At 67.6% G+C, this 12,944-nt stretch overlaps 1 protein-coding gene across 2 annotated transcripts in view; it reads right to left on the reverse strand.

Annotated features, from left to right (window-relative positions):
* Positions 1–11,373, reverse strand: part of CACNA1H (calcium voltage-gated channel subunit alpha1 H) — a 56,744-nt gene extending 45,371 nt beyond the window's left edge. For both annotated transcript variants that reach the window (XM_068967138.1, XM_068967139.1), the window contains exon 1: positions 11,081–11,373. In XM_068967138.1, coding sequence (XP_068823239.1) covers positions 11,081–11,373 — 293 coding nt within the window. The remainder of the gene's footprint in view (positions 1–11,080) is intronic.
* Positions 11,374–12,944: the final 1,571 nt, after the last annotated feature.

Genomic DNA, 12,944 nt, shown 5'->3' on the forward strand with positions numbered 1-12,944 from the left:
CGGCGTGCTAAATCGCTTTATGTAACTCGGGCCAGGCCGGTAAACCAGGAGCCCGGCTGGGGATTAGTGACAGGCGTTGCCATGGCAACCTGAAACGTGTCGTCCTCGGGCCTGGTGCTGCTCTGCGGAGGTAAAAGGAAACCCCAGAGATTCATTAGCAACAGGTTCCCATGGCAACCGCGCCAAGCTCATTAATAATTTTTTTTTATTCCTAGTGTGGGTGTTGAAATCCTCTAGAGGGCTGATGGAGGCACAGATCCGGGCAAACACACGCCAGCTACTCCCCCCACAGCCTGGCACCACCCCACCCATATGCCCGCCTGTGCGCCAGGGCACAGTGCCTGGCAGGCCGCACACTTCCGACGGTCGCGCCTGGAAGGTCCATCGAAGGGAGACCCAGGTCAGGGGCGGTGTATAGGCGCTGCTTTAGAGAATACTTTGGCACCTCAGGCACTCTGCCACAGTTCCCTGTAAGCGGACAATTCCGCTCTGGGGCGCGTGCCCAACTCAGACATGCGTGCTCACGGCAGCGCCGCTCACAGCAGAAAGGTGCAGACAGCCAGGCCCGCCAGCAGTGAACGAGCAGGCAGTGTCCCACCACGTCGGCCCCAAAAGGAGTGGCGCACCCTCCTGCCTCGGCCTGGATGAGCCTAGAGGACAAGCGTTCAGAGAGAGGCCGGACACATGGGTCACTTCTGTGTGGTTCCACTCCTATGAGACGCCCAGAAGACGCACATCCGGAGATAAAGCACGGGCCAGGGGCAGGGCGGGGGTGCTGACTGCTGACCGGACAGGGTCTCCTTCTGCAAGAAAGCCTGCAGAACTGGCTGCAGCGATGGCTGCGCAACTGTGGCCACAGCGGAGAGTGCCGACCATGTGTGACTAGCGCAGTGCGGGGCCTTGCGTCGCAACAATGCTGAGAGAAAGCGGGCACCGGGGTGGGGCTGTCTGAGCTCCGAATCCTGGGGACGTGCAGGGACCCACCCTGACCCTCTGCTTCCTCATCGGCCGACAGGACTTGGGTGAGAAGTGCCCGCAGGCCTGAGACACAGGGAGGGTCTCCCAGAGCCAAAGGTGAGCCTGGTTACCATTGTTCCTCTGCCCTGAGGTCAGAGGTGAGCAGGTGCCTGGACCACAGGGACATGTAACAAAATGACCCAGAGCCCAGCTTGGCCTTCCAAGCCGAGGGACCCCCGGGAAGGAGCCGGCACACTGAGCAGCCTGCCCCCCGCCCGCCCACGTCCTGGTGACACCCGAGTCAGAAAACACAGATGCAGAGGCCCTGCCACTCAGTCTGGGTAGCTGGTGTGAATCTACCAACGGGCCACACGGACATGTGGACACAGAACGTGTGGCCAGTGGTGTCTGCGGGGTGGTCGAGCGGCGGCTGCGCGGTCTCCTTCCCCACAGGCCCCAAGCTGGTTCTCTGCACCCCTCCCTCCTGTCCCCTTGACCCAGATTTCAGTGGCTCTGGAACTGCACCGAGGAGTTCCGGAAAGCCCAGTGTCTGACACGCAGAGCTGCACCGGGGACGCACTGCCTGAGCCTCCCGCCCCAGGCCCCACCGGCCGGCAATACTGACGCTACCCCCGGCTCCTAGAGTGCCCCTGGGGCGTTGAGAGGCTGCTGGGGTCCTTCCCAGGGACCCTGAGGCTCCACGCTCAGCCAATCTCCTTCCGCCTACAACGCACCCCAGGCGGTCCGCCCGCAGACTCATGCCCCTGCTGGGGGCCCACTCAGCCTCTCCCAGCGTCTGCACCCCGCGAGGGGTGTACTTCACGTCCTGGAGCCCACTGAGCCACACGACTGAGCACACATGTCCACGGAACCCAAGCTTCTGGAGCCAAGCTCCTGGCCCGCCACACCCAAGGCACAGCACGTGCCAGCTGAACACAGCGGCCTGTACAGAGTCACGGGGGCCCAAGCAGGCCGGGTCCCATTCTGGGGCCAGAGCCAGGCGGCTCCCGCCAGCAGGACACGGGACACGTCCTCTTCCATCTCGATGAGGCGCTAATGCAGGCTGACTCATCAGACTGCGGCCAGGCAACTGCTTGAAAGACAAAGGGACGCGTGGGGCAAGCTGCGTGCCGCCATCTGCCCCGCACCTCCCACTCACCCCCCGCACCTCCCGGTCAGCCCCTCGCACCCCCTGGTCACCCCCTTCACACTTTCCTGCAGGCTCGCTCAGCCCTGAGGCAGGTGCGGCAACGGCAGCTTCAAAAAGCAGTGGACGCAGGTCAATGCTCAGTTGGCCCTCCCAGCCGCCCCTTCCAAGGGAAGAACCAAGGTCCCCCGGCCCTGAGGTTCCTGACTGTCAGATGTCCCCACACCCGTCTCCTCACCTCCACGCCAGGAGCCTGGCCTCCAGACGGGCACCTAGGGACCCCCCTACCCAGCCTCAGCTGCCCCCGGAACACACACTGTTCAGGCCTTTCCACCCCAGTCCTGGTAGACTACCCTACAGGTCCACCCCAAACACTGTCCACCCAGGACCAGGCTCCGGGTGGGGGGCATCGGGGGAGTCCAGCTCCAGGACCGAGGCTGCCTCTTTCCTGGCTACCTGGGGCAGCGCCTGGCAGGAGAGGGCGTGGTAGCAGCTGGAGCCAGACACCCCTGGAGCCCCGGCAGCCGGAGCAGAACCCCAGCTGGGAGACAGCCGTCCACACTGCGTTCTGCAGGACACCCGCGGCGGCCACAGTCTCGGGATGGAGCCAGGCGAGGCTGGACACCGGGGTTCCCGCCACGGCCGCTGCACTCCAGCCACACGGGCCAGCGGAGAGCCCGTAACACAGGTCACTCGGTGAGCGAGGGTCCCAGACGCCCACAGGATCTCTGCAGGCTCCATCTGGTGGAAAGGCAGCTAAAGGCCTAACATCGTGGATGGACACCTCCTCAGGGACACCCCCCTACCCCGGGCAGGCGACCTCCCAGGAACCCCAGAGACACAACCGTTCGAGGTCTGACTGGGCCTCCCTGGTGACGAGGCCTCCAAATGGATGATTTCACGGCTGGTTTTCCCCGGGTGGCTGAGCTCCTTGTGGAGAGGAGAGGCTGACCTGGGGTGGATGGTGCGATGTACCTGGCAGGGCCGCCTCCCACCAGCCCAGCCCCACCACCTGCCTCTGCCTCCAGAGCCAAGCCCAGGTACGTGAGCCCAGGTACACGAGCTAGGGAGGGCCCTCAAAACAAAGCACTGCAGCCCTGGGCTCACACTGCAGGAATTCTCACAGTCCAGGGGCCAGGGGTCTGCGACGGGGGGTCAGCAGGCCATGTGGGGACCTGTCCAGGACCCTCCCAGCCTCTGGAGGCTGCAGGAACCTCGATCCTGGGCGTGCGGCCGCCTCATGCAGCGACTGCTTCCAGCTTCATGTGGCCTCTCCTAGCATCTCCGTCCACTCCTCTTAGAGGACACCCATCAGCGGGTCCAGGGCCCCCCAGCCCAGCCTGACCTCATCCTAACACAACTACGTCTGCAAAGACCCCACTTCCCCGTAAGGTCACTTTCTGAGATTCAGGTGGATGTGAATTTAGGGACACGCTCCAGCCAGTGCACTAGCCTACCTGTGTCGGTCTGTGGATGAAGGGCACGCCCACAGCCGCGCTGACGCCCACCCTGCCTGCTCCGACTGCCCCAGCGACCCCACTGGCCTGGTCGCTCTGCCTGGGCCTGTGGTGACGCTCCCAGCTTAGGGCAGGGGCCTCCAACCCTGCTGCCCTCCCAGACAGGCTCCACCCCTGTCACAGGCTCCCTGGAGCCCTCAAGGGCCTGCCCTCCCTCTGCCCATGGCCAGCATACAGGGCAGAGCCTGGAACATGCACACAGCTCGGGACATGCGTGTCCTGTCCCGCCGACAGGTGGACACCTGCATAGTCACAGGAGGCACTGAGCTCCAGGCTGAGCTGCGCTGGCCCCAGACCTCCCGGGGTGCCCACAAGCGGCTCAAAGATCAACCTGGTGGTGCCAAGTGGGCGGCCTGGGCCTGGCACCTGAAACCTGGGGGGAGGCCCCACAGGCCCTGGCCAAGGGGGCCGAGAAGGCCCCACCGTGAGCCCAGGCCTGCCCACTTAGCTCCTCAGGCCTGCTCCCAGGGGAGCGCCCGGCGCTCAGGCCAGCCCAGCAGATGGGCCCCGGCTACCCGACCTGCCTGGGCAGGTGGGCCTGCGGGCCCCCTCCGGCACACGCCTGCCCCTCAGCACAGAAGGGCCGGGTCTGGAAGGCAGCCCCAGTCCCCAGGTCTGAGCCCACACCTCTCGCTGCGTCGGCCTTCACTGACACAGACCTGGTCCCCTGAGAGGCCCCACCACCTCCTGGGATGTCGCCGAGCCCCTCCCCGCTTCAACACCTGACGCTGCCCACCCTCCCTGCAGGCTGCGGCTGGGGGACCCAGGCACGCTCAGAGCAGGGAGGCGGCTGTGCCTCTGGTCAGGCCTTTAAAGCCTCCACAGCTCAGCCCTCTGAGCAGCTGCTCTGAGCTGGACGAGGCCTTCAACTCCCGCACCGGGGTGTTCCACAAACCCCACTTGGTCAGTGACGGGAGAAGAAAGAGGAATCGTGAGGAAAACACCTTGGCACGTGAGGGGCCAGCACCCTGGCTGACGGAAGCCTAGCCGCAGGGACATCAGGGGCCGTGGCCTCTGAAGAGGCGTCAGGGTGACCCCACGAGCGTCCTCAGGAGAGCGACAGCCCAAAATGTGACCACCATGGCCAGGGCCCCCGCTGGGTGCCGGTGAGCAGGCGGGCAGCAGAGAGGTCCCTGCAGCCCAGAAAAGGGGTGCTGTCCCCACTGTCCCAGCGCCCTGACCCCACCTGGGGGCAGTGGGGAGGGGCCAGCATGAGCAAGTGGGCTGGCCACCGCCTGCCAGGCCTCTTGGCACCAGCGTCAGGTTGGGCTTTGCCCAGTCCAGGCAGCGGACGGGGACTGTGCCCACCCAGCAGAACTGGCCTGTCCTCCAGCCCCGCGCCGCCCCCCACCCCCACTGGAATGCAAGCATCTCACTAACATCGGCTCCCTGTGTGCACGAATGGTTCAGGCGGCCCCACGCGGGAGGGAGAGCTAACGCCAGACAGGGCTGGGCCACCTGGACCGTCCCAGACCCAGCGGGGCAGGCAGGCTGGTCGCAGCCAGACAGCCCCTGCGGGGCGGGCCCGGCCCTCTACCACATCTACCTCTGACTCCAGCCAAGAGTGAGGCTGACACGGGCTGCCCGGGACATGGCCCTGGTCCTTGTCCACATCATGCTCAGGAAAGGGGGTGCTCCCAGGACCCCCGAAGCCCCCCTCACATCCGGGAGCCACTGGGGGCCACAGAGGTGGGCGGCCGCCACCGTGAGGCTCCCTGCTTGCTCCGGTCCCAGGGGCACAGAGGTGAAAGCATCCCGGCTGGAATGCTCTAATTGAGCACATCCATCAGCTGTCCCCACTGATCGGAGCTTTGGGCTCGGCCAGTGCCGGCGACACTCCACCCCACCCCCCAGCACCAGAGGACCCACGTCCTGGGACCAGGAACACCAGTGCCCTGGTGCCCGAAAGGCCACGCAGGGCAGCACAGCCTCGTCTCCCTGGAGGCGTGTGTGCGTGCGTGCGTGTGCGTTCAGCGGGGCCCCTCCTGACAAAACGACAAGCCGCTACTCACTCTGTGAAGACAGCACAGCCACGCGGCCCCATCTGTCATCCAAGGCGGGCGCGGCGCGAAGGCTCTGGGGATGCTGCCCGAACTCGCTGCCAGCTCACCAGGGCCGGGCTGTTCGCCTCCCAGACCCGTCCTGCCCGGCTCCCCTCATTCCCGCCGGGGAGCCAGGCCCTAAATCACCGCTCGGCTGCCAGGATGGGCGCCCGCCTGGAAACTCAGCAGAGGCCCACGTGACTCAGAGGTGTTCCCGCTTCTGTCAAAGCGAACCGCTGCGGGGAGGAGGAAGCAACTGGTCCTCCGTGCCCCTTGCGAGGAGGAAAGGGAAACTGGCCCACTCAGCCGGCTAGGAGGCAGCCACTCCTGCCCGGGCGGGCGGGCACGCGCGTGAAAAGAGGTAACGCATTCCCGCCCGATCTTGACAGCTGGGTCAAGGTCCGGACTCCAAGCTGCACACAGGCTGCACGGACTCACCCCCCGGATGTTTGACAGGCCGGCCCATCCCCCGCATTCCTTCCCATCCTGACCCTGGAGCTGGGCGTCTCGCCAGCTCCGGGAGGGCGAGGGGGGTACCCGGACCACCTCTGAGCACTGCACCATGCCAGGGAGGGTGCCCGCAGTCTCCCGCAGCAGGATGGAATTTGGGTGGTCACCATGGGGCGCCCACGGCCTCCCCTTGGATCCCGGGCTCCCCTCCACCTGCCCTGTGCTCCACTTCTCCCCAGAGTAGTCCCAACACGGCCCCTACCTGAAGACGAGACACAGCCCAAGAGCCTGGGCCAGCCCACACCCGCCTGCCATGCTCACAGGCCTCTCTGGCCACCCGGCCCCTCCTGCCCCACCTCAGCACACCCGCCGCCCCTCCTGCTGAGAGCCGTGTGCCGTCTACCTCGGGGCCTTCGCACCTGTCACCTGGCTGCCTGGGCCACCCCTGCTCCTTGTCCACCCTCCCCTCTCCTCCCCACAAGGTCCCCGCGAGCAGGGGGCTCCCTGACTCCCAGCCCCCAGCTGCCTCCACCTGGCCCACCCGCCTGCCCCAGGACCCACAGCACAATCCGGCTGGAGGCTGACACGCAGTGGAAGTGGCCCGCCGAGAGGACCCGGGGCCCAGCACAGGGCCCAGGGGGGGTCTGCACAGTGAGGCCACCCAGCCCCACCCCCCAGGGCACCCCCGGGCCCAGCTGGGAAGCAGGTGTGGGGGCGAGGGCCGCGCTCACGTCACTGTGTGTCACTGTGCCACACACGGGCACTTCATCAGCGCTCCTGGCGTCTGCCGACTAATCAGGCTGCCAGAAGCTGGTGCGACATCAACCGTCTGCCTGTGTTAGGGCCCCGCAGGAGCCCAGGCGGAGAACGGGGCGAGTCTAGAAGTCTAGGCCCCTGCGGGCTGGGGGTCAGCCAGGGCATTCCCGCACAGTCTCATGGCAGTGAGTGGCACAGACGCAGCCCGGGCCCTCCCAGGCGGATGTGCCTCAGCTCATCCCAACTTCCCCTTCTACACCCCCTGCCTTCCTGGACCTTGCACTTACCTGAAGAGCCCAGCCCAGCCTCACCTCCCCCAGGAAGCCCTCCTCAACACACCAGCCAAGAGACTGACGTGTCACACCTCGGCTCTAAACTCAGGGTCCAACGGGAGCTCAGGCCCGTGTCCAGGGACCCCAGGAGCAGGCACCCCAGGGACAGGGCTCCCCCTCCCAACCTCCTGCAGGTCTTCTGAGATCGCCTCTCCACTGCGCCCCACTCCACCGGCTCTCAGGGAAATGTCCTTCCCCAGGAAGCCCCCTACCATGAAGCCCTATCTCTGCCACCAAGATCTTTATTTCCACTGCCCTCCTCACCCCAGGACATGCTCTTAGAGCCCGGGGTGGGGGGCTGGGCAGACCCAGAGACACACGGACACACACATGGCAGCTCCTTCCAACTCAGGAAGTTGGGGCAGCCCCATCAGCCCAGGTCCCGCCGGCCGAGGGGCAGCAGGCCCCGGGAAACAAACACACATTGGCATTAGAACGAGGGCCCGGACGAGGCGCTGGGTGGAGGTGCTCAGAAGCTGGAGTGGCCCCCAGGCCTGGGCTCCACAAAGCGCTCAGCGGCTACGGGCTCAAGAAGGGGAGAACACGGACCGTCCACTCACGGCCAGTCCATGGGGCCAGAAGGGGCAGATGGGGCCTGTCCCCTTGCATCCCCATGCCCCGCGTGTCCTCGCTGGGATGCCCGCTGGGAGCCGAGGCGCTGGCAGCGAGCGCAGGGGAGCGGCATCCACAAGACACCATCAAGGACCTGGACGCTGGGCCTCACCTCCCTGCTGGGCAGCGCCCTGCCAAACCCGCAGATGCGGAAGCCAGGCTGGGCTCACCCAGAGCCGTCCTCCGCTGGCCCCATGACCTTGCCTCGTCCTCTGTCTCCTCTGAGCCCTGCGCCTGGGGCGTCCACTGCCGGGCCCCTGGGACACACCTCTTGGGCATGTCCACCACCCGAGCCCCCAGGTGCCCCCACAGCCACCCCCCAGCACCTCGGCGCCCAAACAGGGCCACAGCCGGCTTCTGCAGCTCCCAGGGAGGTGGTGGCAGGGCCCCCTTCCCAGCCGGTGAGCACCCCTGGGAGGCCCCGCCCGGCCTGGGTGCTGGGACGCGGCAGCCACAGCACAGGCAGCGCGAGTCAGGAACCCCGGGGGAGCCCGGGCGGGAACACAGCCCCGCGGCGCGGGCTGCAACACAGATCCCACCCACCTTCCGCTATAAATAAACCTGTGTAGGAGACACAGCACTCGACCCAAAAGTTCCAGCACCATTATATTTTCAAAAAGCAAAGTAAATCAATAAGGACGCCGGTCACCCTTGGGAGCTCCTCTGCTGTGGACCTGATATCCTTCAAGGCAGACAGGACACACGTGCTCGCCTGTGTGGGGGGCCGTCCACGCCACGCAGGGGTTCCCAAAAGTCTGGGCTTGAGGGAGGCCCCTGCCTGTGTTCCCACTGCTGGTCTCGTCCCTGCACGGGGCTGGGTTCGGCGGACCGGCTGGGGTTCTGCCTGCCTCTGGGGAGCATCGAGTGGCTTCATGGCATGTGGGTTCCCAGAGCAAACCCAGTCACCCCATCTCCCTCTCCAAGTTTACCCTCCACAGCAGGAGAGGTTCCAGGAAAGGACGCTGTGTGCCGCCGGCATAACACCCACCTACAGGGCAGGGAACCAAGGCCAAGGGGTGTCCTCTGGCCCCGGGACGGACACCACGTAGGTTCCGGCAGACTGCAGGCCACCCACCAAACCCCAGCCTCTCACAAGGAACCTGAAGTGCTCGGAACAGGCTTGCTGAGGCCCACGGGCTTCCCCAGGGGGACCGGCCCCCCGTCGGGCGCACTGTCTTATTTTAGGTTCTCCCTGCGGCCGAGGCACCCCTGCTCCAGGGCCTGGACCTGCTGGAGATTCACAGCCGTCCCTACTTGCTAGGGCCCTGACAAACCCACCCCACTCAACACAGGCAACCTCGCCACGAAATCGGGAGAGCTCCCGGTATCGTGGAAAGACGATACTGGGACCTGAGCTCCCCCACACCCTGCCAGTTGGAAGGGTACTCCCAGATTCCCCGCCCCTGACCTGGCGGAGGGCTCCTCCTCACCTCTCGACATCCTCCTGCTCCTGGAGTCCCCAGGAGCCCAGGGACAGACACACGGGCGGGTGGCCCTGCCAGCCCCACCCCCCACCCCTTGGGCCCCCCCCCACCCGCATAGGGCACCCCCCTTCCCCTACACTGAGGAACACAAACAACCTTGTCAGACGTCCCGAAGGACGCAGCCCGCCCGGAACATGCAGAACACAGGGTCAGGCGGGACGGGGACAGGGCGGCCAGACGCGGGGGCTGTCAGGAGAGAGAAAGTGCAGGCCCCGCTCCCATCCTTCCCTGACTGGTCCCCTTCATCTGTGCCTGCAGATGAAGGACACGGCAGGGGGGCTGCCTCCCCTCCCAGGGCCTCAGGGTGCCCACCGTATCCCCCAGCACCCCACCCAGTCGGGCCACCTTCCCGCCCACACCAGGTGGCCTGAATATGCCCCGGGTTTCGGAGGGAAGACCAGCCTACAGCTCCCCTACAAGCTCAGCCTGGCAGCTGCTGGCGGTTGAGGGGGACCCCAAGCCCACCCAGGAGCTGTGGGACAAAGGCAGGCAGGGGAGCCTGCTGCCATGCTGGGGTGGCAAGCGGCCGTGGCTCTCAACCCAGGCCACGACGGACCCCTTGCACAACGGCATTGGGGGTGGGGGGCGGGTTTTGGCTACTCTGACTCAGCCCACGTTTGGATTTCAGGAAAGACAAAAAAGACAGGGTTTGTTACTTTCCTGCTACACATTCCTCTTTCCTATGTGATGTTTGTACAGTTAGACACACAAGGTAGGGAAAATATATACACGCATCGCTCATGCGGCCGGTCTCCTTCACGTGGACAGGGAAAGTTCACGAGCAAGGTCTCCCCGCCACCAGCCTCCTTTCCTCAGTCCCCCACCCTGCTGTCACCCAATCCCTCCAGGCTAAGGGGAGGGAATGCCTGGTGCCCACAGCCCAGCCACCTGGCAGCCAGGGGCCCGCAGGAGAATCGGCCGGGACACAACGAGCCAGGGCCCGCTGACAGTCCCCAAAGGCCACCTGCCGGGGGTCCCCAGCTCTGCTGTGTCCCAGAAATGCCCCCTGCCTGACCCAGCTCTGCTCTAGAACCTTCTCTGAAAGTGTGTCGCTCTCACCAAGAGCAAAAAGAGAGACCCCTTCCTCTTGGGTCAGGGAAGCACCGGGAGAAGGGACACCAGGGTGCGGAGCGCGTGCCAGCTGCCTCCCTGCCCCCCACCCCAGCTGCGCATGACTTAAATCAGCCCCAACACCGAGTTCAGCCTGGAAAGGCGAGTTCACAACCGACGTCACCGCCTCTCCCCACGGAAAAGGACCAGCGAGAGCGCGGGGCTTCCTGGCCCCCAGGGTCTCCCAGACTCTCCCAAGTGCAAGGGACAGGGAGAAAACTTTGATCCCTTATTGAAGTCCCGCCGGCACCCCCTACCCCCCACCGCAGTGAGGATCCTGCCTCAGGCCGGAGGTCCCGTAAATCCGGAGGGAAGAATTCCCGTCCTGACCCGGCACCCATGGGGGCGCAGGCAGTGCCCACTTCCCTCCTGGCCACCAAGCCCGCAGTGGCCTCGCCGCTTCTATTCCACCCTCTCTCGTCCGGAGTTGGCTCTGGAGCGGGGACACCCCGTTCGGATCAAGAGAGCCGCGGCCGCTGCCCCACAAAGCGCAGCCCGGGGCCGCCTCTCTCGGAGGAGCGCTCCCCTCGCGCCGCTGTACTGCGTCCTCCGCGCACCCAGACCGCGCCAGGGCCAAAAAGCCCGGGCGTGGGAGGCACACGCGGGAGGGGGTCCCGCGCCCCGGAGCCCCGTGCCCAGGATCCCCGCACCCCCGGAGGCCCGGGAAGGATATGGGTTACAGACCAGCCGGAGACACCAGCTGCGCGGCCGCGTGGTCTGCCCGAGACAGAAGAAGACGGTGGCCGCCAGCGCCGGGTACGGGACGGGCTGCTCCTCGTCGGCGCCCAGCTCCGCGCCGCGCTCGGCCGCCGGACTCTCGGGGGGCGACGCACTGGGCCCCGACCCCCGCTCCGCCTCTGGCCCCGGGGCCCCAGGGCTCGCCGGGGACGCCGCCGCCGCCGGGCCCGGGGCTGGCGCGCCCAGGGGCACGCGGACCTCGTCGGCCGCCTGCACGCCCTCGGTCATGGTAGCGGCTGGCAGCACCTGCGGGGGACAGGCGGTGACCAGGTCCCGGGAACGACACCCTCGCCCGCTTCAGGCGGAGCGGGATCCGCGGAAACAGCCACGGCCGCCGGGATGTCTTTGTCTTTTCTCATTAGAGACAAATGCGCCCCCCGCCCCCTCCCGCCGGCGAGGGCTGGGCGGCCCCTCCCCCACCGCCGGGGCGGGGGCCGGCGCCCGAGGGGCTCCCCCGCCGGCCGCCTCAAGTTGAAGAGGGTCCCGGCGCGCAGCGGGGCGCGCGTCCTCGCCGCGTCTCACCTCGCTCCGGCTGCCGGCGGCGTCCCCGCAGGCATGGCCCGGGCGGTGCGGTCACCGCGGACCCGGCGCGGCGATTGGCCCCGGCTGGAGCCCCGCCGCCCCCGGCCCGCGCCCCCGGCCCGCGCCCCCGGCCCGCCGGCTCCCGCTCCGGCTGGCCCGGCAGCGACGGTGGCGGCAGCCGGGCGCAGAGGGCTCCGCGAGGCGGACGGGCGCGGGGCGCCGGGCGCGGGGGGCGCGGACCGGGCGGCGGGGCGGCGAGCGATCGCGGATCCCGTCCGCGCTCGGCGCAGGAAACTTCGGAGTGAGCGGCGGGCGGGGCGGGGGCGGGGCGCGGCGGCGGGGGCGGGGCCGGGCCGGGGGGCGCGGGGGGGGGGCAGCTCGAGCGCGCGCCGCCCCTGCCCCTTCGCGGAGGGCGCCCCGCCCCCGCCGGGAAGGCGGAGCAGGGCCCGCCCGCGCCCCCCCATCGCGCCCCCACCCTCCCGCTCGGGGCGCGGGGCGCCAGGGGGCGCTCGCGTAGAGGCTGGGCGGGGGCGGGGCGGCGGCGCCGGCGTCTTCCCCGCCCCCAACTGCGGGGGCGGCCGGAGCCGCGGAGGCGGGCCCTCCCTCCCCGCCGGGGCGCGCACCCAGCCCTTTGGCGCCGCGGGCGCGGGTCGGCGAAGGGGCGGGGCTGCAGGCGTGGGCGGTGCGCGGCGGTCGAGACCGCGGCGGGCGCGCCCCTCCCCCTCCGCATGTGTGTCCTGGGTGTGACCGCGCGTGTGATGCGCTGCTGTATCCGTGGGTGGGATTCTGAGTGCGCGTGCATCCGCACCCCCGCACACACACACACACACGCGCGCGCGCACAGCGCACCTACGGCTTTCTGCGAACCCGTCCCTCGCCCAACCTCCTCCTGGACCAAGCGAGCCGCGTGGGACCTCGGGGAAGCGCCCAGGCCCTCCCGCAGCCCCCCAGCCTCACACTGAGACACACCGCCCCCTGTGCTCCGGGGTCCCACTCGGACCCCTTGGCCACTGAAAACCTCACAAGCTTTTCACTTTTCCACGACCACCAGTCTGGTGGCTCCGAGTGCGACCTCCATTCTTCCAAGCCCACTCAACGCTGGACAAAGAGCGGGGTGGCTGGTCCACACGGGCGGCTCCAGGGGCCTCCGGCCTCAGCAGTCGTTCGAGTGGGTGAGAGGACCCACGTGGGGACCCCCAGATCTGGAGAGGCCCTGGCAAGGTCACTCAACCAGGGCTTCCCCACCTGCGCTGCTCAATGGCACTGCAGAGACGCAA

The sequence above is a fragment of the Capricornis sumatraensis genome, chromosome 3, assembly GCF_032405125.1.
Source record: "Capricornis sumatraensis isolate serow.1 chromosome 3, serow.2, whole genome shotgun sequence".
NCBI classification, from domain to species: Eukaryota; Metazoa; Chordata; class Mammalia; order Artiodactyla; family Bovidae; genus Capricornis; species Capricornis sumatraensis.